The 27736-nt window shown below is 33.6% G+C and overlaps 1 protein-coding gene across 1 annotated transcript in view; it reads left to right on the top strand.

Annotated features, from left to right (window-relative positions):
• Positions 1-27736, top strand: part of LRRIQ1 (leucine-rich repeats and IQ motif containing 1) — a 106937-nt gene that overhangs the window by 33838 nt on the left and 45363 nt on the right. Inside the window, 7 exon segments of the mRNA XM_010007995.1 lie at positions 1258-1734; positions 3749-3887; positions 6498-6617; positions 21969-22058; positions 22785-22906; positions 23508-23603; positions 23942-24027. Of these exon segments, the coding sequence (XP_010006297.1) occupies positions 1258-1734; positions 3749-3887; positions 6498-6617; positions 21969-22058; positions 22785-22906; positions 23508-23603; positions 23942-24027 (1130 nt within the window).

Here is a 27736-nt window from a genome sequence, read left to right on the forward strand (position 1 = left end):
GGTATTTAACTACTACTTTAGTATTTCATGTTGGATAAATTACTGTTCTTACTGTGTAGTAGGAGACAGCTAAGACTTTTTAGATCCTTAAGCAAATATATGCATTGGTTTACATATTTTTAGGATTTGCTAATGCACACTGAGTTCTGTAAACAGGCTATTTGGCTTCCAATTTAGCCATTCAGATTTTGACCAATAGAACCGAAGTTTCATCATTAGCAGGGGAATAGTTGGAGGCTTTTTTGCTCTTGTAAGATCTGATTCCGTATGTTCTTAAAAATCTAAAAAGTCCTTAATTGAACTTCAGTAAATTGTTTCATAGGTAAAATGTCTTTTCATAATTAACTCTTATAAAAGCTTCACTTCTCAAGAATTATAAACAAGAAGAAAAATTCTGTTTTTAGACTGTAATCTTAGGACCTGAGTTTTCCAGACTCCCTAGAGAATGGATCTCATTTCTATTTTTTTGTCTTGGATTGCTGACCTAGAATTGACTTTATGCTCCTCTGAAAATAGTTCCATGTTACAGATCTCTGAATCTCTCTGTGCCATCAAAGGAAAATGTTTTTGTGATTTGAAAACTACCTGCTACCTGTGACAATGGGCAAACACTGCCCAAATACAGACAGCCTTCTGAATCTGTTACAAATAGTTCATATTTGGTCTTACTCATCCTCATCATTTAGATAGTGTAACAAAAATAACTTTGTAGATTTATGTTTCTTCAGACTATCACCTTTCCTATGTTGATAAAAGTATCTATACTTAAAAGTTTCTATTCTCTTAAGTTCTCTCTTGTGGTTCATTGATTTGAATCTCAGTTTGGTGTTTGTTGCTGCAGATCTAACCTAAATTTTAAAATTACCGTTATTTTTTATTAGTTTTCATAGTTTCCAGAAAAGCTGAATTATTAAGGCTATCAAAGGATTTATAACAAAATTGCCTCAAATCCTTTAAATTTTTCGACTTTATATGCATCTAGCCACACAGAAAATTAATAGTGAAATGCATCCCCTAGTACCCATTTCAGCGTGAAACTTTAAAAAACAACTGAGGTTAACATCTAATCAATGTATATTTTATAAATAGTGAAACTAGTTTTCAATCACAGTAATTACCAGTCACTGTAAGGATGTGGAACATGCAAGGATACTTGAAAATACAAACTAGTTTAGAAAATAATAAAGGGAATATTTATTTTTAGAAAACATTCCTAAAGTCTGAAAGACTTGTAAAAACATTTTTGTCTTTTTTCAGAATTGCCTCTTCCATTGACTCTGCACAAGGACAATGCTGGTATTTTAATCAGTTGATGAAACTTAGTATCAAACATCGATATGCACATGAGCATGGTGAACTAAACATTACTGACAGAGATGGACCAGAAGCACTGCAAAGTCATTTAAAGCAAACATCCACTGGCTGCCTGCAGAAAAATAACCTCTTTATCATGGGTGTGACAGAAAATAAACAGGTCTTGTTGGATCCTTCCGAAAGATGGATTACTCCTGGCTATATTCAGGCCACATGCTTTAACTCCTCCATACCTGTGCACCAAAAGGAAAACAAGGAAGATCAGAGAGTGAAGCAGAAGAGCACTGAATCTTGTATTAATTACAATGGGGAGAGCAAAGGCAACAATAACATGTCAGCCCAACTCATGTTGCAACAGTCAGCGATATTAGCAAGGAACATGGGAAGAGATGTTCAGCATTTTGAGAATGATACAGAAAGGTAAGATAGATGTCAGATTGCTGTCAGATTATATGGATAGGCAATAGGAGTGAGGATTTCTTTTTTAAAACAGAGGCAAAGAACTTGTAGTGAGAATATGATATTTTTAAGATTATTAGACAGTTGAGTTATTTTTATGGTGATGTATGGTATGCAATAACCCTTTGTAGTATTCTGTCAGTTAATATATTAGAATATAAATACATATGTACTTAAAATAAGTTTAAAATACTCTATAGTAAGAGGCTGAAAACTTTCTCTTGGTCTCTTACCTTTTTCTTCTTATTTTTTGCAATAAATTTATGCCACCAGTTCGCTGACATTTCAGAATGTTAGGGATGAAAATGCTGAAATATAATCTAATGGAAGGCTTTTTCTGCTATGCTGTTCATTAGACATTCAAGATTCATCTGTGTAGAGTTTACAGTCAATATAATTTAGAACGCAGGAGGGAAAAGTTGCTTAAATCTACCATCCTACTCCCTTGACCTTAGGCCAGTCTCCTGCTGTTGTGATGACTGAAGAGCTAACAGCTTGCCCTGCCCTTGGTACTCCTCTAACATGCCTTAACCTGCTTCTTAAAAGTAGAGGCAGAGGTGAGGGGCCAGTTCAACTTGTTCTGTGCCCCCAGATATTCTCCTGCATGAAAAAGACCAGTTTATTACCTCTTTGGAATGCATTTGCTATTGGTTTTATGGTTCTGGATGTACAGTCAGGGAAAACAGAAGCTCAGGTTTTTGCTCTTAAGATCTAGAAATCCATTTATGATTTCATAAGAATTCAATTCTAAAAATACATGTCTTGAGAATATTATGAAGAGCAAGCATGGAAGGTGTGCTTCTTCATGCTATTTGCATTTACAGTAAATGGGCAGTAGTGCTTAATAAGTAATTAACATACAAATAACTTGTCATAAAATTTGCTATTCAGGAAGACCATAAAGTTCATCATTGCCCCTCTGGAATTTGAAAGTAATAGTACAGTAGTCTACTATGAAAGATAAATACTTCAGAAAAAAACTTTTGTTTTAGTTAAAGTTTTAAATCCATTCTGTAAGACTGTGATTGGACAGTTCTCTTCAGCACAGAATATTAATGTGGGGTTTTCTTCTGTTTTATTTTTAACCCAGCTACTGCTTTTTATAGATGCAAATCTTACACATAAACTATGGGTTTTATTTCTTAAATTTAATAAACATATATTAGGGGACAAAAAATCTGGAACTCTGAAATGTGCTTTTTGCTGAGAAGTACTGCTCTGTCTAGATGCACTGCACAAGGAAAGAAAATATGTGAAGGCTGGGGGAAGTATAGATGTCTTTTCTTAAACCTACTGTTCAATTGAAATGAGACTTTTTTGGAGAAATGGATTCCAAGATCATAAAGTCATAATGCAGAGCTACCATTAAACTTTTTTCCATCAGTATAAATTACTTGAACACATATTTAGAAAGCTGAATCACTGAGGAAGTCTTAAAAGACTGTAGTCAGTGCATGTTAAGCATAAAGCAGTAGTGGTCAGTAGTGTTAAATTGAAAGCAAAAGATGAAATTGCATTTTCTTGGCTTTTCCTCTCTGCTCCATTGGAGATATTTGTCTCATGCAGTTTTCAGCTTTTAGTTTTCCTTGGTTTATTTTATCCTATTTCTATATGGACAGTGGAGATTAGTGGACCTCTCCAATAGTTTATTCATTCATTGTTAAACCATTTCTGCTTCTAATCCTTCTTTTGAGAAGACTCTTCCTCTCCAGTCAATATATAGGGAACAGGGCCCAGTGGAGATTAGTCCTCTTAGATAATGGGATTTCCAAAGTTATGTGATACAAATGTCCTCCAGTGTTTCTGAAAATATATGACACATCTGGATTGTAATTTCTTTGCAGTTTGACAGCAGAGCCTTCCATTTATCTCAATGCATAGTGTTACGTTCTATGATTATAGTTTGGCAGCTATGATAATCCAGTTGTAGTGGTGAGGTTTATGTCATTCATAAAGGTATAAATTTATCTACAAGGCTACATATGGCAGCATCAGTGATACAGTCCCTTTGGCGGCAGTACCATACCAGGAAGAAAACTGACTGCACCAAAGCAGAGAATTGTCAGTTTACAGAAGCTTTGAGACAGAAGCATGAAGCTGCCACACTAATCCAGGTTGGTTTATGGTAGTGTCTTTATTTATTTTGCAAATTTAATGAGAAAAAAAAATCTTACTAGTTTTGTGTACTTCTCATCTTCTCCTATTTTTGTTTACAATTTTATTAATAATTTCAGAATTAAACATTTTTGGTTTATTTAATCATCATAAGATTGATGTTTCTAAAACAGAGTCTTCTTTACAAGAAGTTTTATAGAAGCATAAAAATATTTTTTCTTTTTTTTCCACAAATTATTTCCCTGAATTAGTTTTGCTTGATTCATTTCTAATATTATGCTTAAAACACATGGTGCTTGTGTTCTTACTGGGGTATGTCTATACTACTAAACTAACAGATGCTGTGTAACTGGTCCATCATAGAATTACAAAATGGTTTGGTTTGGAAGGGACCTTAAGCTAGTTCCAATCCCTCTGCATGAGCAGGGACACCTCCAACAATGAACTACTCTTCTAATCTCTTCTGTTCTACCTATCTATCTCTTTTCTAGTCTCCCTATCTCCCAGAACCAGGATTGCTTCATCCATACTGCCACTGGGAACAAACCATGGTTTATGCTGTCCTATGGTAGCTACTAAGCTAACAGTTAAACAGAATGTATTACTATGAGCAGCAATTGTAGTCCATAACTTGGATCTGTTTAGTTTGCTAACCAGACGTAGTATTTACCTGCTAAGTTGCCAGGGTTCATGGGTTTTCCTAAGTTTTTAAGCAAATGGACCCTGATTTGATTTCAGATTTCAAGTTAACTTATAAACATTCAATATTGTAAGTCTTCTATAAAAATACCAGCAGTGTCAAAGTGATTTAGGAGCCGAAGATCCATTTGTAGGCTGAAAATCCAAGTAATTAATTGGCATCTATTTAACAAATAGGAGGTAGGAAAATGTTTAGTAAATGTGCATACTAAGAAACAGGACAAGTACAGGATCATATTACAGCAGTCAGTTATCTAGGAAGTTGAGGTAAAATTAATTTCTGGAGTATAGTTTGTAGCTCGAATATTAACAATTTATCTCTGTAAACTTGTTTAATCGATTTTTTAACTCTTATATTTGTCCTCTACTAAATATTAAAGTGATGAGTTTCAGAAATGCGTGTAGTGATTAAAATGTGCACCTTTTTATTTGTTTCAGACCAGATGATTTCCAAAGTTAGTGTGAAAATAAAGATCTTTTACTATTTAACTTCTGTGCATTTTACGACTGTTTAGATAACTTGTATATCCATTTAATTTCTTTTCACATTACCTTGTATTTCTTTCTATCTTTTTATCCCTCTCTTAATCTCTACTTCATTCCATTATATACTTTTTAAAAGAACTGACTAGAGCAGGATTCCATAGCCAGTTATATCACAGATTTGTACAGTAAGAAAGTTTTCACCTTGTTTCTTAAAAACTACCAATGTATAATTTTTCTTTTTGATCATGGCTGAGCACTGACTTGATGCTTTCATAGAGCTGTGTTAAGAGCTGCCTTACACTTTATCGTTCTGCATATATTATCAAGATTGCTGTTTTCCTTTGCATTTTTAAGAACTATTTGTATTTGTTGAATGAAATATATTTGACATTTGATCACTAAGTAATATCAGGATATTTTGTCTGGATAGTTATGAGGATCTGTAGGAAACTAACAGTGAAATTATAAGAAAGCAGTTTTAATACAATTGATAAAATTTAAAATAATCAGGAATTGTGTGTGTAAAAACAGTAAAATTTTTTAATTTAGTTAATTTTGTGAGACAATAATTTCTTAAGAAATAATAAGCTAAACATTAAGCCAGGATATGAGATTTACCCTCCCTATTTTAGTGCCTTTATTGCAAAGCCATTCAATGTGACAACAGTGCATCTTTGAGGACATTGGATTTTTTTTGCATAGTATTTAAAATGTTTAGGGCATCTTGAATTCTAATGGTGTCAAACACTGATTTGGGGGAAAATTGCAGTCTGGAATTTAGTTTTCTTAATTTCATCCATGTAATTTTGATCTCTGAAGTGTTTTCCTGGATCTGATTCTACAACTTTGCTTATGTTCCAAAAAACCCTTCCTATTTTTCTAGCATTAAATTCCTAATGTGCTCCTTTTTCTTAGATATGATTATGCCTACTGGCAATATTTTTTTAAAAAATAAAGATCTTAGACAGTTAAGAAAGAGTAACTGACCTAGGTCAATTTCATGAGATGTCTCCAAGAATTGCTACTTCTAAACTATAAGACATTTAGTACAAATGTATTTTTATTCTCTTTATTTGAAAATTGACACTCAGCTTTTTTTTATGTAGCCTTTCCTTTCAGTTTATAATAGTCCCTGAAGGAATTGTCAAATAATTAATTAGTTGACCCAGGTTTGTAGTTGAGGGAGTTTTAGGATTCCTTTCTGCTTAGTTGTGGAGAGCCTCTTGAGTACTCTAAGCTATAGACATATGCTGGCATTTAATTTGTCTTGTAGTTTTAAATGTCACATAAAGTTCAAAAAACAGATCATTGAGCTATTAAACCAAGGCCCAAGATGTTTTATCTTCCTAATGGGATAACATAGAGAATCTGGATTTGGGTTTGATCTATGACTTTGTATAACATGCTTTAAATTTTTTGTTTAGGCATTTTGGAAGGGTTTTCTTCTGAGAAAGAAATTGGCCCAGGCTCTTGCAGCTGTTAAAAGTGATGAAGTGGAGGATGACTATGAAGAAATAAATGTGGATGATTTCATATTCTCTGATGTAAGAACAGTCAGTAGCATAAAAAGGTTAATGTAAAAATAAATTTTATTCTTCTTAAGGAATCGTTAAAATCTTGGAAATAAAAGAAATTGAAAGGACAACCAGAACTTGAATTATCATGTCCAGAAATAAAGAAGCAGTTGGTATATCTATAGTTCATTTAAATGCATTTTTCATAAATTAATTGCTTCCTGCTCTTTGAGATGCTCTGGTAGTTACGGTGCTTATTAATGTCACACCCACCATAAAATCCCATATATTTATACAGTTGAAGGATAATAAATTTACAATAAGGAAATAACTACTTTAGTTCTAAAATGTTTAGCTTTTTAGTATTTTAATAACAGATTATATTTTCAACAATATTTGAGTATGTATTTTGTTTATTTCCATGATAGAATGAGAAAAATAATATAGCTGAAAATATAGAAAATACAGTTCAGATTTAGTGTTGCAGTATTCCTGTATAAAGAACACACCCCCAAAACCAGAGGTGAAGCAGATGTTTTAGCTGTTCTTTTATTTTACAGGTAAAGTGCTAGAAAGATCATAAGTCTTAATACAGTCATAAATTATGAAGAGAAATATAGTTAAATTAGAAAAATATCGCACACTGTGGTAAATGCTCTGTGATACACAAAATCCAGAAATTGCTAGCATTTTTTACAAGTTATATAGAGTTAATAATATCCTTTCAGTTTAAAGGACTGAAATTGTTTTGGAAGTTTCCATGTTAAGAAGTAGAAGCAGGCTCCAAAAGAATATGAGGAACAACATCACATTCAAAACTTAATTTAGCATAATGAAGTGAAAAATAAAAATGCATATAGGATCAAGATTGTCATTGAGTAAGCAAGGAAAATAATCTTTAAACTGATTTTATCTCTTACAGCCTCAAAAGACATAGTTTGTATGGAAAGTTCTAGTCTCAGTATGCATAGTAAGGCAGGTGTTGATAACTTACTTATACATTTGTCTGGAGCACTGCTTTCTCTAATTGTTGACATTCAGTGACTTTTTTTTAATGGTTTCAGGTAAAGCAAAGAAAACTGATAGCAATAAGGCCATTTGAGACCTAAGAGAGTATGAGTGAGGGTTTTTTTTCATAAACCCTTTTCTCTTAATGTGCTTGTTTAGCTGTTGCATCTTTGTGAGAGCCACTTACCAATACTGCACTGTAAATTTGTAAAGGACAGTGATGTCATAGCCCTGCTACTGGCAAGATCAGATCCTATTTATGATCACATTTGTATGGCTCATAGAAAATAATGAAACACAATACATTATCAGTTGGAGCAGTGCAGTTTACAGTTGGTCAGTCTTTGGTCATCTGAATGCCAGCCTTCTTTTACCAACCTCATCTCCTTTGAAAATAGTCGGGCTTTGTATGAAAATATTACCAATGACTTAATGACTTGGAGCAATGTTATGTTTTTTTCCTCTCTCTTTCAGCAGCTATTTTAAGATAAATTTTCAGAATTACTGTCTTATTGTAAGAGCATGCAAAATGTTTGAGGCAGGAGTCCCAGGAATCATTTGGTAGACAGGAAATATGTGTGTGTAAACATAGAGATCTGGCTTATATTTTAGGATTTTTTTCCTTTTAATTTGAAATATATATACAAAAAAGAACAGTCTCATTACTTGATGTTCTCTGATCCCTGGCTTATTTCTAAAATAATAAAAAGCAGAAAGTTGGAGGATTTATTTCTTCACACAGGAAGGAAGTATCTGTTCATGTATTAAAGAAGGAAAATATCCTGGTTTGAATTATTCAGCCAGTAGGCCAGAGTCTTATATACTGTAATTCAATTGAGCCGTTCTTGTTTCAGTCTGTTCAGCTCAAATAATCCTGTGATTTTATTTTTTTTTTTAATTGTTAAACTGAAAACTACAGGGGCAGTTTTGTTCCATCTGCCTGTCAACAAGACAATTTCATTTGGACAGGTGCTCCTGAGGCCAAGGAGGAAAGGAAAGAGGAAAGCAGCAAAAAAAGGCCATGTCAGTTCAGAGGAGCTTGTTCTGTATCACCCTCTGATGTTGCCAAGTATTTCTTCCTTTATTTTTTCAAGCTTGAGTTTATTGAGTTTATTAGAAAACAAGTAAAACATGGTTTTAGGGAGAAATTCTCAGAGAAAGAGTTAAGGTTCAGATAAGGACAGGAGAACCATGAGCTGACATTCAAATTGGGATGCTCAAAGGCTGAACTGGGGACTGAAATGTTACTCAGGCCCTTAGCTACTTGTGGTGAAAAATAAAAAACATAGGTTTTCTACAGAGCAATGCATATGGTAAGTTTACAGTGTATATGCCCATGAAGGATATACGTTGTTCAGTGAGTAAGCATTTCAGTGTTCAAGATCAGTGGCTGTAACTAGATTGTACCCTGAGATATTTGTAATATTTTTCTTTTTTTCCCTTTTGTTTTCCTTTCTTTTTTTTTTTTTTTTTTTCCCTGAGGATTTTTTAATTTTTTTTTTTTTTTCCCTTTTTTTTTCCTTTTTTTTTTTTTTTTTTTTTTTTTTCTCTTTTATTTTCAAGCACATATCTTGTCTCTGCTGAGGAATTTGATTGTGAGAAATGTGTGACTTAACTGTAGTGGGGCTACTGGCAGTGGAGTGTGAAATAGAGATACATGATACAGCCCCATCCTGTTATTAACTGTATGCGATACCAAGGAAGAGTTACTGCAAACTTGTATTAGTATTCTCTTAAAATGTCCATGATTCTTGCCCTACACTCTGTTGTGCCTAGCCCAGACTAGCCATCTTCACTACTAGGTTGTCCAGTGCCACGTGCCTTTAGATGTTCCATTTTCTGCAACTGGGCAATAGCAAATCAGATGGACTCTCTGCTTCTGTAGAAACAAGCAAAGTCCTAAAGCAGAGGCAAACACGTGGTATCAGTGACTATCTGTTGGGCCTCAAACAAGTGTGTAGGGAGGAGTACTGGGCTTGCTGGGCTAAGAGATCACATATGCTAGGGTGTGAAGGAAGGGAAAATTATCTGGACAGCATTTTGTACTGCAGATTTCACTGCTGGACGGGGTCAATGAAATGACAGACAAGTAGAAAAACCTTTCCTTCCTTACTGCAGACCAGTATATACTAAAGCTTGTCCAGAAGTTTTTTGAATGGTCTATGGTTTTGTGATACCATCATTGTTTGATTTTTTATATAACATTATTCTGTAGATTTCAGTCATAATTATTTTATTCAGTATTATCTAGCATTCATTTCACAATGCTGTAAGTCATTAAGTCTTCAGTGAATTGCATTTTAATATCTTAATTATAAACTCGGTATACCGAGTGCTCTGTGGATGGTGAGGCTGCAAAACAGAATGGGGAAAACTCCAGTCTTAGTGAAAGTTCTTCTATTTACTTAATTTTGTGCATGTTGAGCAGTGGTATATTTTTAGTACAGGTTTGGCACAGATAACTGAAGAATGGATTACATGGAGGAGGGGCATTTATCTTGGTCAGAATAGTATTAATAGTATTCATTTCACCTGAACAATTACTAGCATCTTCTTGTATTCATATGAGCTTCCATATATTGCCAAAGACATTCAGAGGCAATTGATGGCAGTAGAGTTTTGTGTCTGTTGTATTGTGCAATGTCAAACAGGCTATCCCAGATGAGATGAAAGATCTGGCCAACAGATGTCTCAGAAAGTATGAGCTTGGTATTTAGTGATATTTTCATGTCTTTCATGTGGACTTTGGAGAATTCCAGCCTACATGCTCCAGAAGGTTGATCTTAAGACAACCTTTCATCAGCAGTCCATCCATGTAGCAAATGATCTACAAGGCAGCGCTGACTTTACCTCTGGTGGACAAAATCTGACAACACATGTGCTTGACATAGCTCTTACTTTCTGTAGGATGTAACCATTAGCATTGTTTTCTTGATGAGAATATGATGTGAGCCAAGTGCAAAATAGCTAAACTTGCCAGAAAGCTGAACCAATGGAGTATGATCAGTTTTAAGACAATTTTCTGAGAATATTGGCCATTGAATATTTTTTTGTTTTCCTACCCTGAGACAGCATATTGATCTGTCTTATTCTCATCAAGATAAGTACCAATATTGATGGAAAATAGTACAGAAAATACTGTATTTTTCAAAACTTCATTATTTTTTTTAGTTTAGTTTCAATCACAGCTATCTAGGCATACTTTTTAAAAAATAATGTAACTTGGTGAGTTGCAACCAAGCTAAAAAGAAATCTATTACTGGTTCCTTCATCAAAGGGAATAAAGTTGTTGCCCTGTGACGAAGTGGTGTTCTGCTTCTGAGCTTGATTGCAAAGAATTTTAAAATTCCAAGTTTTTTTGACAGTTTGAAATTATTGACCACAAGTTACCTTGACATATTTTTACATATTCACACTCAGGCACAGTCATTCCTATTTTATTTTATTTTTTTCATTTGCCTTCCATGTCAACTAGGTAGCAGTTTTCTTGTTCTTTATTAGGGGGGATGAGAGAGGAATAAAAACTACCTCGTATGTTCTAACTCTTGAAAAGTAAACAGCAATTAGAACAACTATTTCTTTACACCTCCCATCTTTAGTATTCATATCACATGTCCAGACTGGATACATACAATGTGTTTGGGGTTTTTTTTAGATAATACTTCATGTTGTGGCTTTTCTCAGGCTGTGAGCTTGTGACTGTGTGCTTGTGACAGTGATTGCTGTTTTCTGCCTAGTGCCAGGAAATAAGTGTAGCCTATGGATTAGAAGGTCTCTATAACATTTCATGTACTTTGACACTGTTACACACGTTTAACTCTTGTAATTGCTTATAAATGTCAGATCAGGATTCAGCCTTTCTGTATTGTATACTGCCAAGAATATGATCCTTTTTTCATAAAATTTCTTATAAAGTTACAGCATTGTAGAAATGAAAAAAAGTGTATGATGAAAATTTTATTAGATCCATCCTTTTTTTTTAAAAAGGAGGGGAAAAACGCTGTCCTAAGTAACATTTTAGAAGATATATTTTTATATTACTGTGTATCAACCATCTCTTTGTATCATCCTGCTTCTTCAGGGGCTATGTTAATGAGTTGCATGTCATTCAGTCTATGGTTTCATCAGATACAGAAAGCCTTTTCTACCTTTTTCAGCAATTACACTTATCAAAAATGATGAAATCTTGTTTTCTAGTTATCTGATAGTTATCATGGCCTAGTAACTAGGTTATTTCAGTCCGTATCTATAAAATAAACACAAGCACAGCTATGAGGAGTTGTGACTGTTGCTAACATCCCAACTTCACAGCTCATGCAGAATATGCTCTGATTGCTTTCTGGCCTTCCATCATGAGATCTCAGATCTTAATGCCACCTGAAATGCCTTTTTATTTTAAACAGTAACTATATTTATGGCTTGTGTATATCTAATTCTTAGTTAAATAGCCAGATTCAAGCAAATACTTTCCAAAGGAAAGCCCACTAATGGTGCATGACACTAAAGATATCATTCAGAACCTGGATTTAGCCAAATGTTATAGTGTTTTCTAAATTTTATTTAGCTTGTGTAACATATCAAGGTATTGTTGTCATTAATTATACTTCCTAGTCTTATTTTTCTAAAGACAAAGTCATGCATCAGAATTGCATAAAAAGGCCAAGCAATGGGAAAATGTCTAAAGGTGAAAAAAAACCCCTTAGTTCTGTGAAGTTTTAGACTCATTACTGTAACCTCAAAGGAAGATAATTCTACACAAAATGCATCATTGTAAATTGAAATAATAACAGTTTTTCTCAGTGAGTAAATTTGCATCTGGAGTCTTGGAAGCTGAGCTAAGGATCTCAAATCATTTAATATAACTTCCCTAAGTTCTTTCAACTTTTGTGTAATGTTAAAAGTAACATATCAGTGTTTAAAAGTTCCAGTTAAATGTCTGGTACCTAGCATGTTCACATACATTGATTTCCATTGAAAAACATTTTTTAGTAATGCCTATTTACAAATTTCCTGATCTCTCCTGAGTGACCGGACTGTGCTCTGTGAGAAGGGGCCAAAGAGGAAAGTGAGATGTTAGCTTCCTTTCTTCTCCACATTTAAGTCAATATATGTCTCATTGCGTTTTGCTTTAGAACATAGTTGATGTTATCCCACCACAACACCGTTTACCTCACCTGAATGTATACAAGTCCCAGGGAACAGATGGGATGCATCCAGAGGGGTGTTGAGCAAGCTGCCTGATATCATTTTAGGTCACTGTCTTAGCATCTTTGACAGGTCATGACAACTGGGGGACATTACTAGTGCCTAAAAAGGGCAGACATTACTCCCATCTTCAGGAAAGGCAAAGAAGGATCCAGGGGACTGCAAGGCAATCAACCTTATCTCAGTTCCTGGGAAGGTTGTGAAAAAATCCTCTCAGAAGCCATTTTAAACCCATGAAAGAAGATGACCGCGAGCAGCTAGAATGGATTTACCAAAGGGCTGGTCAAATGCATTTCTTTAAATTGCAAGGTGACTGGCACCATGAATAAGCAGAGGGCAGTGCATATTTCGTGCCGTGATTTTAGCATGGCTATTGACGGTCTCCCAGTCTTATTCTCCAAAATTTTTGAAGTATGGGCTGAAGGAGTAAACCAGAAGGTGAGTGGCAAACTGACTGGTTTTCCAGACTCAAATAGTTGTGTTTTGTGGTGCAAAATCCAACGTGTATGAAGGGACAGAGTGTATTCTCACTGAGTGTGCAGATGATAAGAAACTGGGGACGGTGGTTGGTATGCTGGAGAACCAGGTTGTTCTTTAGAGCAGCCTGCACAGACTAGATAGACAGACTCACTGAAGCCTCATGATGTTCAATGAGAGCAAGTGCAAAGTCCATATGTGGGCTAGAGCATTAAATGCTGCTGGCTAGGGAGAGACTGTTTAGGAAACAGCACCACAGGAAAGGATCTAGGGTCCTAGTGCACTTTTTTCACCAAGCAATTCTTGAGTTTCTAATAATGGAAACAGAGAAGGTGAAAAAAACCAACCATTCTGTACCTTATAATAGAATCTTAAGTTAGAGAAAAACTTACATTAGAGAAAAACTATTTAATTTTATGTCAAGTTTGTTCCTGAGTGGAGTGGGCTAAGGAATCCTAAGTGCTAAACTCTGTTAAAACCAACATCTGGTTCTCAGTCTAGTAATTTTGTTTGAATGGAAAATACTTAAAAATTGTATTATGATATGAAAATAGCAGTAGCTATTGATCATTTCACAAATCTAAGTGTACAACATGAAAACATGTCAAAGAATCAGCTTCTGAAGCTCTTGAATTGCCCAGAGAGTAGTAGCACAAGTTTGAGAACATTTAAGTGTTGCGACTACAGTTATGAATCAACAAAATTCAACTTGCAGAGTAATTTGTGCATAATTTATTTCAAATAGAAGAGTTAGTGTTGAGGACATAGAAGAGAAACAGTGTAAGTGAAGCTGAGAGATTATGAAGACATATCTTCTTTAGAAATAATCATTTTTAGTTTAATTAAAGATTTGTTATCATCAGTTTCAAAAAATATATGCTTACAAATTAGTCCTTCTTTCCTCTTTATCTTCCAAGTACTTTTTTGTTCTTATTTCTGAAATAGAGACTTTAAAAAAAGGGAAGAGTTGTCTTCAAATTCAATAAAATTTCTCATGTGACATGAACTTTGAAACATATTAAAGGTTAGATTATTGTGCTTGTGAGTAATCTAATTTTTTATACTCTGCACTTCTGCCTAACTTACCTTCCTTTTACAAAACCACAAGCTGAAATGCATCTTTCTTTTCTATTTTATTTGTAATATTCATTCCCCAAACATGATAGAATATTTTGGGTTATCTTAATTTGAAATTGTATATTCTCTGAATGTACAGCATTTAAGGGTTGGGGATGAAGGGTCCCTTGGTTATTTTGTTTGTTTGTTTTTTAATTAATTGCCCCTTGGAAGTTTTGTTTGTTTTCACAGAGGTAGAAGGACTTGGAAAAAGGCTTGTAGGGACATACCAGCTAAAGTTTGTGTAGTGTAGCACTCAGAAAGACCTGAAGATTCTTGTCATTTTAATGGGGAAGGACTGCATCTGTGGCCTTAGAGCCATTTTAGGGCTGGCCCGAAGGTGCCAGGATCCTGATGTTTATGGAGATGGGTGGGGGTGTTCATCTCAAAATGTTTTTGAAGCATACACTTCTGATGCTTATTTGAATCATCTCTAACCTCTGAAGCTGAGGTTACTGTTTAACCATCTGTATTTTTTAGTCATGTATTAAAAAAACAACACATTAAAAAATGTAGGAGCCAGCACTTCCTTTGAGCACTGTCAGACAAAAATGCATTTGTAAAAGGTTTGGGTCATCTAGGTCATGACTGACATGAACTACAGACTTTTGGAGAGTTAATTATGTGTATATGCAGTCAACTTTTTTTTTTTTTTTTTGTGAATGAAACCTTTTAGGATCTCTGAAATATTCATTATTTATGTACTTTTATATATTCCAAAGTAAATTATTTCCATAGTTATAGTCATATATATTCACAGAAATTACATTGATATTTATAATGATATAAACATATATATAAATATAATTATAAATACAAATATAGATGTGCATATAATTATGATTATAATTATTATTATACGTATAAATATATATTAGAACTTGAAAGAACAGTTTTCAGAGCTTATGAAACAGTTTGGAAAATTGACATTTGGAGAAGACAATCCCCAGTAAAATAATCTTTTATGGTTTTCCTAATAGAATGTTTTTATTTTTTCCAGTAATTGTCAAGATATTCTTCTAAAAAATGGACAACTACACAACTATGCTTTTCCTCTAATTTTTCTGCAAGAATGTGCTATAATAATTAACCAGCTTTCATATGTCTTTAAAATCTCTTGGGATCAATTAATCGTTGTGATGTTTCTCTGGAATCCGTATGATACTCACTCCTTTTCTTGGCTTGAAACATTGTTTGGATTTAGCAATCGTAAGAACACAATTGTACCCAGCTTTCCTTCCTAATCCTCCTGTTTTATATGAAGACAGGGTTGAAAAAGAAGCATTGCCAAAGGTTAAAATAACCTTTATTAGGGTGCTAACCTATTTATCTTCACCACATAAAATATGTGGAAAAGCATGAAAGGCAAATCCTGAGAAAAAGGCTATTTTTCCTACAGCTTACAGTTCAGAGATCCCTTTTATATAAAATATATATCCAGTAACCTAATTAAAAAGAAGTCTGTATGCAGTTTTTTTTATTTAAAAAAAATTATATATATATATATATATATATAATTTTAAAATCATAGCGCTTAGACTGAATTTTTGTGGGTTTGGTAATGGAATAATAATGCAACTAAGAGATGATTCAGTTAAGAATGTTCTGATATTATGTTGTCTTAGCTTTAGAATTTTTTTAGAAAAGTCTGGCTGTGAATTGATACTCAGCTTCCTGACACTGAACTAAGCTTTATGCATGAATTTGAGTTTCTCAGAAAAGCTAGCCCAGAGAGTAAGCTGATTCCTAAAAAGACTGGATGAAAGAAAAAGCTAAATACACAAAAAATATTCAGATCTTTAATTTCAAAAGAAGTTTTCAATCACAGTCTATCAACAATATATAAACGAGCATAGAAAAATGATCCAGTCCATCTGTATCAGCTATAAGAGCTAAATATTTGTTATTTCTTACGAACTTTATAAAAACTTACTTATACTTTTAGAGAATAAATTTCTAGCAAAGAGTACTTAGTCCTTCACAGAAATTAAGGTTTGCTTAAAAATAAATGAAAGATGTTGTCCTGGACTAGCATGATAGTCTGAACTGAATGAAATACACCACAGAGTGAAATGCTTGCCAGGAATCCAGAAAGTTACAGCTTTCTGCCAGATGAAAGACAGTGCAGTATGGCTGGCTGTGGTATGTCCTTTTCCCTTGTGAGTATCCACAGGGTTAACCTTCAGCACATGACCCTTCTCCCTGACCACGCCCCCTGCCAGTCTCCCAGCAGTTATTTAATGTACAGGATATTTAACACTAGGAAAAGTAGTTCTTCATGTGGCATGTATTTCCTAAAAAGAAATTTGGTCAGTTTATTTGAAATAGTTACAGAATGCTGTTGAAAATCGTGGCTGGGATTAAAGTACTTTCTTTTACTTGTCTTTCTGTTTTAACTTTTTGTTCTGTTTTCTTGAAGTGAACTACACAGTAACTGCACTGTTCAAATATACTTACTAAAAACTAGGAAAGTAGAAATCAAGGACTTTAACACCCTGAAGAACTTTATTTAAATTTGTGTTCTGTAGAAAAAACTAGTGGAACTGCTAATTCTGATTCATTTATTTATTTACTCTTATTACATATTCTTCTTAATTGAAAAACAAGATTTTGAATGTAGAAAAGGCACGTGGTAAAATCTGGGTGAAAAAGGGCAATTTTGACTGAGAATGACACGAATGGCCTGCTGCACTAAGGGGAGCAGAAGTCCAGAAAAAATCAGGTTGGACAAAACCAAGCAGCTGAACTAGAGAGTGAATCTTTTTTTAAAAGCAAGGAACTCCACATAGTATTCCATGAAGTTTTTAAATTGAAATACTTCTATGTAGAAAATACGGTTTTTTGCCCTCCCCTTCCATTCCTGTTATTCTGTTTTAATGCTCAGAGGCCAGTCATAACTGACTTCAGAGAGTTTTTTGTATTAATTTTTTTTCTATTTGCTTATATTCTGTTGGGTTATTTTCCTGTTTTTATTAAGATACCATATAAATAAAAGCACTACATAAATACAAATAAAACAGTTTTTCTGGCTAAGCCATTGCTGTCCTGCAAACAGTGAGTGAGTCCATGAGGAAATGGAAGAAGGAATGAAAGAGGCACAAAGAGTTAGTTCTCCCTAATTTTTAAAAACTGCTTCATGGCTTTGACAGATGATAATTCATCTTGTGATTCAGTGCCTCCCATGTTTAGGAACTTCAGGTAGCTTCAGCTCTCATAGCAGTCAATATGGGGGCCTTTTGGAGTTAAACTACACCACTTCAGCAGTTACATGCTCAGAGCTCTGTAAGTGATTTGCATTCTTTCTGCATCAACATAGAGGTGACCTTGCAGACACTGGCTAGATGGTTATATTTGTCAGAATAAGTTACATTACTCTTATAAATTGAGGAATCTTTTCCTAAATGTTAGCAGAACATCCTTAAACATATTTGCAAGGTCTGAGAGAATACACTAGCAGCAGCAGGATTTTCCTTGACATATGCAGCTTCTTTCATTCTTTCCAAAAGCACCTGCTACTGAATTCTTCTGGAAGCAGAGTACTAATGAAGATAGGTACTTGGTCTGATCCAGAACAGACTCATCATGTATCAAATACATACCTTTTCAGCCTGTATTGCTAGTATCTTCTTGCATCCTCTGCTTCTAGCCATACCACAGTTTTGGAGATTGGTTTGTTTTTTATTTTACTTTTGTGGTCCTCTTTGATCTAAGAGAGAAGAAAGGCAGTGTGTGATAGCATTATTCACAGCTTGTACTTCAAAGCTGAGTGTGGGTTTGACTGTTTTGTTACATGTATAGTCACTATAGAAGATTAAATGCCTCCGGAATCTAATCTAGAGCATATAAAAAGTGCCTAGGATTAGATTGTATAAATAACATTTGCACTAAAACTCTGCTTTTTAAGAGCTCATTCGGTCCCTGTTGAAGTTAGAACCATTCTCACTTACTTTGATGCTTGTAGGATTGGAATCTGTTTCTGAGACCACAGAAGTTTAATGTTTCTTGATAAATAGTAATAACTTTTTGCAAAGGAAGGGATAGAATAACTATTTGACAGGAAGGAATAACAAAATGAAAAAAGTTACATATAATGTTCCATGGAATCCTCCAGAGTTCATTGATGAGCTACATAATCGAAGGGGAGAAGGAAAACTTTCAAGTTAGTGTCTCAAAGGGTAAATAAATGTATGTTAATTAAGATTAAAAGTTCTTGATCCTAATGGGTGAATGGAAATAGTTCATAGTATAGAAGATTTATTGCTAAAATTCAGAGAAGAAACCCTAAACCCAAATATATTCACACCTTCTTGTTGAGGAATGGTGTATTGTATTTAATAGTACTAAAATGTGTTTCAAGCAGAAAGTTGAAGTGAATTTATTTCTGTGGAGTTTAAACAAAACATTAGAAAGGACTGTGTATGTTTTGTGTGCTTGTGAAAATTGAAACTTTTAAAAAGTAATCAATACTGTCTTTGATTTGAAACATACTGGAGATAAAGTACGGAAGATACAGAAGCATAAAAGATATCTATAAGTAAACTAATGTCTATTAAATTGAATGTATGTGGTTTACATACATGTATAAAACTATGTTATATACCTCACTATTTGTGAAATAAAATCCTTAATTTTCCTTTAGAATTAAACATACGTAATTTGTTTATGCCTGGTTTTGTAGGTCATACAATCAAACATTATAATTTAATTTGCTTTTTACTTCATCTAAGTTTGGTTTTTTTCACTTTCAGTGGAGAATGTTAGTAGAAATAGATCTATTTTTTAGCCTTAGATATTAATAAAACTATCTTAACCTTCGCATTAGTTACAATTTAGGACTGTGTTTATGGGAAAGATGTGAACAGAATTTTCTTGAACGTAGTGCAGTCACAATCTCTAGGGATAAACTTAGTGGAAGAGCATGTATTTGAAAATCTATTATGTGTTTATTTTTTTTGGCCAAAGCAAATGACAGTGTGGTATATTTTTTAATATCTTACACATTCATAGGAGTTCCAAATGTGCTTAATGATATATATTTTTTTTTTCTCTTGCTTATTTATACCTTTGAATTATGCTTTTATATTTTCATTAATACTTCTTTTCAATACTTAGAACACTGAAAGACATTTTGTAGGCTATAAAATGCATAAAAATGCTGCAGAGAATATTAAATTACAAAATGGCAAACACTGAGCTACGAAAATACTTGTGAGAAAAGTTTTGACCTAAATATTAAAAGTAAAGAATTTTAATTGGGTTATGGTACAACCATAAAGCAGAAAGATTAAATCTGTGCACTGCTTAGGTGTTTCATGTTCCAGAAAAACCAACAACTTTGGAGTGTCAGTTTTCATGTTTCATGGTTTTATTGATTTCTGTCGCAAACAATATCATCAGAGATGTACAAATTCAAATGGCTAGGATGCAATCTTGCCCTGAAAGCTGACAGAAGAGCTTTGATCATATTCGGTGTTAATGTAAATACCCAGGTAATTAAAAGACACATGACCATACACACTAATTAAGTTGATTGACATTTTTTAAAAAGTGGGAATTACCTCTCTTCTTTTGCAAACATAGGAAGAAAAAATTACTTCCTAAATTTGCCATTTTCTTGTGTCTATGTATACTAGTAAAGTTGAAAACATCTTTTGGAGACATTCAGTTGACCTGTGACTGGATTGCACCCCCAAACTCTCATCTGAAAAGTTAGAAATATGATTTGCATTGGTCAGTGTTTTTCCTTTTTTCATAGTTATTCATTTTGACCATTCTGCCCATAGACCTCAGGCATCTGCAAAACTTGACTGTGTCACAGCTTTGTCTTTGCTGATTTGTTGGTCTTCTGTGTTCAAGTTGCAGCAATTTCACATCTTTAAATGATTGCTGTTGGGATTTGACTTACTACAATCTGTTTCTGGAATAGATTTTAGCTGTGACTTTTCTTAAAATGAAAACTGTTTGAATCAGCCACTCAGTGGTTATCAATGTAAGCGTAATCATTGAGGAGAGATAGGCTAGTGGTTTGTAGGCAAATCTAACAGTTAAAGAGTGTGATGTATTTTATTTGTCTCATGACTACACAGCATATTCACAATCGGTTTCTTAACATATACAGCCACCTGAGAAAGGAGTTGTGGTAAAAATGATAATATTGTACATTTAGCATGAATCAAAATGGTAAGAAGGGGAAGAGTGGTAAGGAGACATCATCATTTAATAATGAGGGCATATAATTTATCTATATTTATTAAATAAAAGAATGAAACCCAAAGTATCCTGTAATCAAAGAATAAGGAATTCCACAAACAAGTGTCAAAGATGAAGGAATGCATCCCTTTTAAGACACAAAAATAAAGTAAATTATTGAAAATTTATTTTGAAAAGCTAGATCAGAATGGAAGAAGAATAATACTTGTTCACAACTACCTTATAAATAAAAAGCATGGTCATAGAGACACAAAACTATGCAAACAATGCCTAAAGTTACCTTTTCAAAATAGCTGGAGAATTACCCTTTTGTCATTCAGATTTTCAAAGGGCTTGAAAGACCTTCTTGAGTGAGTTTACCCAAACTAAATAGTAAGATGTCCAAAGTTAGGATAATTTCTCAGGGTCAGTAATCAGTGCAATCTGAAATATTCTGTGCATGGGAGAAAGGTAGTCCTGCTTTATAAATTAGACATTTTTAAAAGAATCAACCCCAGACTCTTTGCTGCTAAAGTAAGAACAGCCTGAATGACTGAGCCCTGTGTAAATGAAGCCAAATTCTTCAAAAGTATTTACTTACTGTGTGGGAGTAATTTACTTGTCTCACTTATCAGAATACATTGAAAGAACATATGGTCAAAAAACTCAAGGATGTATAAGAATAAGTCACGTACAGGTTAAGTTTTATGAAAGAAAACTGAATTCTGCCTTGAAGTGCAAGAAACACCAGGTAGCACCTAATTCTGTCACCCGTCTTCATTCCAAACTATTATTTTAGTTTGCAGATTATTCCCTTACTTCAGAAATAATGTTGATTAATTGAAGGAATAAGTATCTAGAGCATTCACTTTTTAACCCTAAATTTCAGTAACAACTGTTCACCAATTCAGGTCAACTCAATAAAAGCATGTTTGACAGAATCAGGCACATACACCTGGATATACTCAATTAGTCAAAAACAGCAAGCAAAGCTGTTCATGTTCTTTAGACTTTAAGTGCCGTAGGTCTGGGTTTCCTTTTTTCAAAATTTGGCAGTATTTTTTAACACCTTGAGTTTACTAAGGATTTTGAGATAAAATTACAGGAATATAAGAAGGGAATGCATCTTGTTTAAAAAAAAAGCAAGGCCCCCCACAACCTCCACAATCCACAAATACTGTTAATCTGATTTGTTTAAAATAAAACAGTACAGCACAGCATCTCCAAAGGTGCTTTAAGTGTGATTGCTCTGCAGGTGGCAGTTCTGATACACAACTTTAAAACACTTGAAACAGTTTGTAGGGCAATTTAAAAGAGACTTCGCAAAAGTTATCAAAACTAAACTGATTTAATCAGTGCACTATTTGACTTTACTCATTCATGCAGGCTGCATTAGAGAAGGAATGGCTAACTCTAGATTCCACCCGTTTCCCTTCAAAAACACTCCTGCTCTCAAACCAGCTGCACTGGCCAAAGGTAACATGTCACAGAAACTTCTTACTCTTCAGTCTTTATTCATTCCTTAAAGATATGCTATTCTGGGATGATTAATATCACAATCTATTGACTTGAAAAACACAATTACTTTTAGAAGTTTCAGACTTCCTCCTCATCCCCAGATGCAATTTTCTTTTAGGTTTTCTTTCATTTGCTTAGTTTTTTCTTTATTTTGGATTTATTTCAACACTTTACTTCACAGTAGCAGAAAAAAAAAGATGATGTGCTTCGTCTGTACATTTGGCAATGGATTAAAAATTGCTAGTTGACACACAACTTTAAAAATACTAAGATCTGCATTATGTGACAACAGCTGAATGTTTTCAGAACAGCTAAAGGTCATTGAACTGTAATGTCTGCTAGTTATTTGATAAACTTTGAAGTTTTAGCTTTTTCTTTTGGTAGGATTTTCTCTACTTTTTAAAACCATAGTATTACTAATGTTTTATTTCCTCCAATTAAAAGATAGAAGTCTTATGTATAATTCAATATATTTGCATATGTAAAGTATAATTAAAGTCATCTTTTGGCCCTAAATAGTTAGCTGAATGCAAGGTCTCTAATAGGCATATCACCTCTAAGAATCCATTATGTTATAGATTCTGCAAACCCTGATGCAGGTTTACCTGTGCATTTTAAACTCAAACTTGCAGGAATTATCACCTGTATTTTTATTTTTATTTTTTCATTTATTATTCTTAGAAGCATTCTAGTCCTTCAGATTACAGTGAACATTCAAGTAGTTTGCCATTGTCACCAGAAGAAGTTTGGCAGTGTGTTAACAAACCACATTCCTACTCAGCAGAAAATACCCACTTTCATAGCAGGTAAGTTAAATAATATATTTTTGTCATTATTTTTAATTTATTTGGATTTATCAAAAATCAAAAGGAGAACTTGAGGCCATTTTCTAATGCTTTTGCTGCTTTTTGATGAATATGATATTAGAGGAGTTAAAATGTATTTATTTTTTACAACCAAATTAAGTTGTTATTTTTCATTGACTACCAGAATCAAGAATATAAGAATATATGTGTATTTTTGTTTATCTAGGTTTGACTATAAGTCATAAAACGTACTTTTTTTTTTCACATATATGATAACATAGATGTTGAAACAGAGATTTGTAAGACTAGATAAAGATTAAAAGGGATTTCTTACACAGCTGCATTCTTCTGGAGAGAAAGGACTGAAATATGCCTCAAGTAATTGAAATGTAAACATTTCAAATTGATGGCAGACTTTTATTACTCCCCAAGATAAAGCCTTCCTGGAGTATTAAAATAGATTTTTGTATTATTTCCAAGCTTCAAAAGTGCCTTTAAAAGACACAAACAACTTGCAGAATGACAAAGGCTGCAAAACAATCCCCCAAGACCCTTCCTTATTTACCTGCCTTTCAGTACTGCTCTTATGCTTTGTTTTCAGCTCAGGGAAGGGAACCATGTCAGAGCTTTCTGACTGGAACGAAAAAAAGAAATTTTCATTCATGTCTGAAAAAGAAGATAAAATTTCAGAAGAATGGTATGTTAAGCTATTTTACTTATGTAGTGACTTCCAGAAATAGATACAGTGTAGTTGCAAGATGTTGCCTGCTTTTTTTAAGTTCTGCTTTTCAAGAATCTCTTTTTTCTATGAAGTGAAAATTATTGTAATGACTTTTATAAAGTGTCTGGCAGACCAGTTTTTAAGTTGTGGCAATTGCATATTAAGATAAGTGCTGCAGATGTGTCATTTCGAAAGATTCATACCATGCATAAGAAGTACTATACACTTGTATTCTTTTTGAAAAGTACGTTATACAGTAATATGCAGCTGATGTATTATAATGTAAGTGAAAGTAAGTTATTCTCTCCCTCTAGGGGTTTTAAGGATATTTCAACTGCCCAGCTAATACTGAAGAGGGCCTATAAAATGAAGCCCAAAAAATATAGTAATAAAAACGTAGGTAAGTCAATGGTTAAATAAATTGTTATTTTGATGTAATGTTTCTATCCTTAAACTTAAAATAGTGTCTCTTTTAAAAAGTTTGCTTGCACAAAACTAAACATTAATTTGAATAGAGTGTGATTCAGTAAAAATAGCTCAATTTAAATATCTAAAAATAAATCCGTTTGTTCCAGTGATAAAATATTCAGATTTTAAAAAACATTCAATTGCATTTTGAAGTTGAGTATTTGGCAGCTATCTGTAACAGAAATTTTGTTTCTTTTTGTTCATGTATCTCTTATCTAGATGTGGAATTTGTATTTCTGCTTCTTGTATTTTTCTCTTGGGGGAATCTCAGGTTAAAACTCATGCAAGAACTATTTATAAAAATGACTTAAAGGATGTAAGATGCTGGTTGACAATAGGACAGAACACTAAATGGTCTTTTGAAAGTGTACCTTTATTTGCATTTAATTGTTAAAAATTGATTCAGTTAAGTGTCCTCTTAAGATTAACTTTGCAAATCTCGTCTGTATTAAGTGTTAAAAATACTGAATGAAGTTTTGTTCTTGGGAGGGGAAAAAAATCAGGCTACAGGTAAAGTTAACAAAAGTGTTTCTCTGTATAAGTTTTTCTACTTTGAATATCATGCCCAAGACTAAATATGGCAAAAAATATAGCTAGTTCAAAACAAAACAAAACAAAACAAAAAAAAAACAAAACAGGAGGGTGTGGGGTAGAGAAATGTAATCAAAAAACCATGCTGTATTGTTATGGAAATGAGATCAAATGGATAAGAGATTAAAGTGATCAATATATTTAAATATTGATAGTTTCTCATGATACCTTACCATGTCACCAAAAATTAAAAAAGTGAAGTAGTAAGTATCTGGTGTGCAGCTGAGTTTTTTACATATGTTCCATTTGGTGGCCTCAGTATCATTTTTAATGAATAGTGCTTGTTAAGTTTTTTCATCTTTTCTCTATATGCTTTCTGGTTTATGTTAGTAGTAATTAATCTTGCCATAAATGTCTGACTGAGCATATCCAATTTGCTATCCTATTTTTGTTATAATTCTAATGAACTTTTTTATATGTTTAACTTTTTTTCAGGTTGTTTAATCTGGTGTGTGTGTGTTGAGCTTTTTAATGTATCACTTGGAATATTCTCAAAGTATATCACTAGTTTTTTAAAAAGTAACAAAACTTTTGCACAATGTTTTTATAGTTTCAAATTTTCTCTTCTTGACCTCATACAATATTTTTTTTTCCTATTACATTAAGCAAAAAAATAACCTTTATATATTATTTGCCTTTTTACAGTTCTCTGTCAGTCATTAAAAACACATAATTTTTACAGCTAAACACAAAGCCTGATTTCCACAACCAAGAAATATGACTGAAAATATATTGATCTCTTTTCAGTACAAAGATTATCAAGCCAACTATTCTTTCTCATACAGCATACTGACAGAGTTAGTCCTTCTTTGTTCATTAAGGAGCAAATAAACATTATCAATTAAAACAATTATTTTTATCTTAGGCTAAGGCTGAAACTCAGCTGTTGCACTAAAAAATTATCCTGACGAAATATTTGCCATGTGAGAAGAATCTCCATGTATATAGTTGTTTTACATCAGCTACCCCCTCTGAAGTAATGAGAGCAAGTTGGAGTATTGAGGGTCTGATTGAACAGAGGAACTTTACAGCATTTAAGAGCAGATAGACCTTATCCTGAGGCTAGCCAGCTCCAGATCAGGAAGCTGTAACCAGATCCATTAAGCTGCCAGTATCTTTCTTGGATCTCTGTGGTACAGCTCATGCTAGAATACTTACAGAAATTCCAGTATAAGTAGAGAGGGGGAGAGAGAGAGTTCACAGTCTTAGGACATTGCTGTGAGTTTAACCCTACTGAAGCAGGAATTCCATAAAACACTTTATTCCTTCTAACATTTAAAAACAGATTGAAGTTCAGCTGAACAAATAGACACCAATTAGCTTCCTATCACCTTCATCTCCTCTGAAATGAGCTTCATCCATCTTATACTTACTAAAGCTGCATATGAAATCTTGTAGGATTTATATTTAGTATTATTATTTCTGTTATTTCTTTAGAATTTCCAGGTCTCTTTGTTGTAATTGCAACTGTTTCCCTTTAAGTTTTCTGATTTAAAATAGTTGAAGGTATGCAAACTGCAAGAAAATAATGATCCAACAACAGGATCTAAAGGTTCCAGATAAAAATAAATTTTAACAAATATTAACAAATAAATTGTTAGCTTTCCTGCTAGGGTATCAGGACAATCCCAAACAACTTTTATGTGCCATTGGGCTCTTTCATTATAACAATCTTATTAATTGCAGCTAATGCTAAGATACTGATGGATTTTTGTAGGAACAAATGGCCTGTCAGAGCAAGCTGTCTGGTTCCCTATGCTACCATACTCCTTTGCCTTAGGCCTCAGATTCACAAATGCAAAGTGTCAAATCAGCCTCCATTCAGTGTTTTACAATTCCTCTTTAATGTAGTCAAGACATCTGCTGGACTGAAGCTTGGATTGGACAGTCATGAACAGTTTCGGTTCTTAACAACCTCAAGTGCAGGAATTTATTCCTTTTCATTTTCCATGTAAAATGTTTGTCTTGTAGTGCAACAGTGATGGGATTCATTTGGTTAGTTATAGAAGTCTACATCTGAGCTACCCATCTGCATTCCTTTATGGGAAGAAATAGCCACCTACTAATTTATTCCTAAAACATCATTCAAAAACAAGCTACTTGAATCTTACTGTAAAAGCACTTAGTTCTCCATTGCCTTTATGCAAAGCCTAGAGGAACTGGCTGAAGTACAAAGTTAAACTCTTGATGTGTAGAAGTAACTGAGAAGTATCTTACCTCATATGTCTGGCCATGTATCTTCTAAGTAGTGAAAAAACTATGGAAAACACTAGCAAGTGCATTGAATCCTGTGGTTTGTATTGTAAGGAAGAGCTTAAAGTGGCATAACCTTGTAATAGGGAGTGATTTAGTCAATGCTTATTTTGCAGTAGACCAGTCTTACCAAATAATGGCCTTAAGGTCTGTTATAGCCTAATCCACTACAGTTCTGTATGCTTGTTTATGTAGCTAAATAAAGTTGTGGCCTGTATTTTAACGATACCAAATGTAGGCTGTGTCTGCTTCAACTATTTTTACTCTACACTAAGATAATGCAAAAAGTGTGAGCAAGAAACCAGACATTTTGCGGCCAAGTAAAACTGGCATAATGTCATAAATATTCCTGTATATCATGCATAAAATTCTATTGTAAATTCTAATTAAAAATCTAGATACAGCAGACATTAATGCACCTCACTGTGCTTAGAAATTAAGCATCTATGACTCGTAACAATGCTAGCTTCCTAAAGGCATCTTGGCACAACAGGATAGAATTTCTTGCTTAACTTTGAGTTGCCTTGATTCTGAAAATTATCTTATTTTTCTTTTAAGAGGGCTGGAAGCCTTGTCTTGCTTTCAGCTTGTCTCTGCTACACTGCTGTGTTACTTCTTGTTTAACTATTTCCTCTCCAAAGGAAAGCTCTCATGTCTGTGGCTGGAAGCAAGAGATGCTAATTCTTACTGCCACATAAGTAGGGAAAAAAAAGCAGCTAAAAAGCAGCTGGAGTAGGCCTTGACTTCTAGAACCAGTGCTAAAGATATTTCAGAGAGGTCAGTAAATATTTTTCAGC

Source organism: Chaetura pelagica, unplaced genomic scaffold (assembly GCF_000747805.2).
Source record: "Chaetura pelagica isolate M959 unplaced genomic scaffold, ChaPel_1.0 scaffold50, whole genome shotgun sequence".
Lineage (NCBI taxonomy): Eukaryota > Metazoa > Chordata > Aves > Apodiformes > Apodidae > Chaetura > Chaetura pelagica.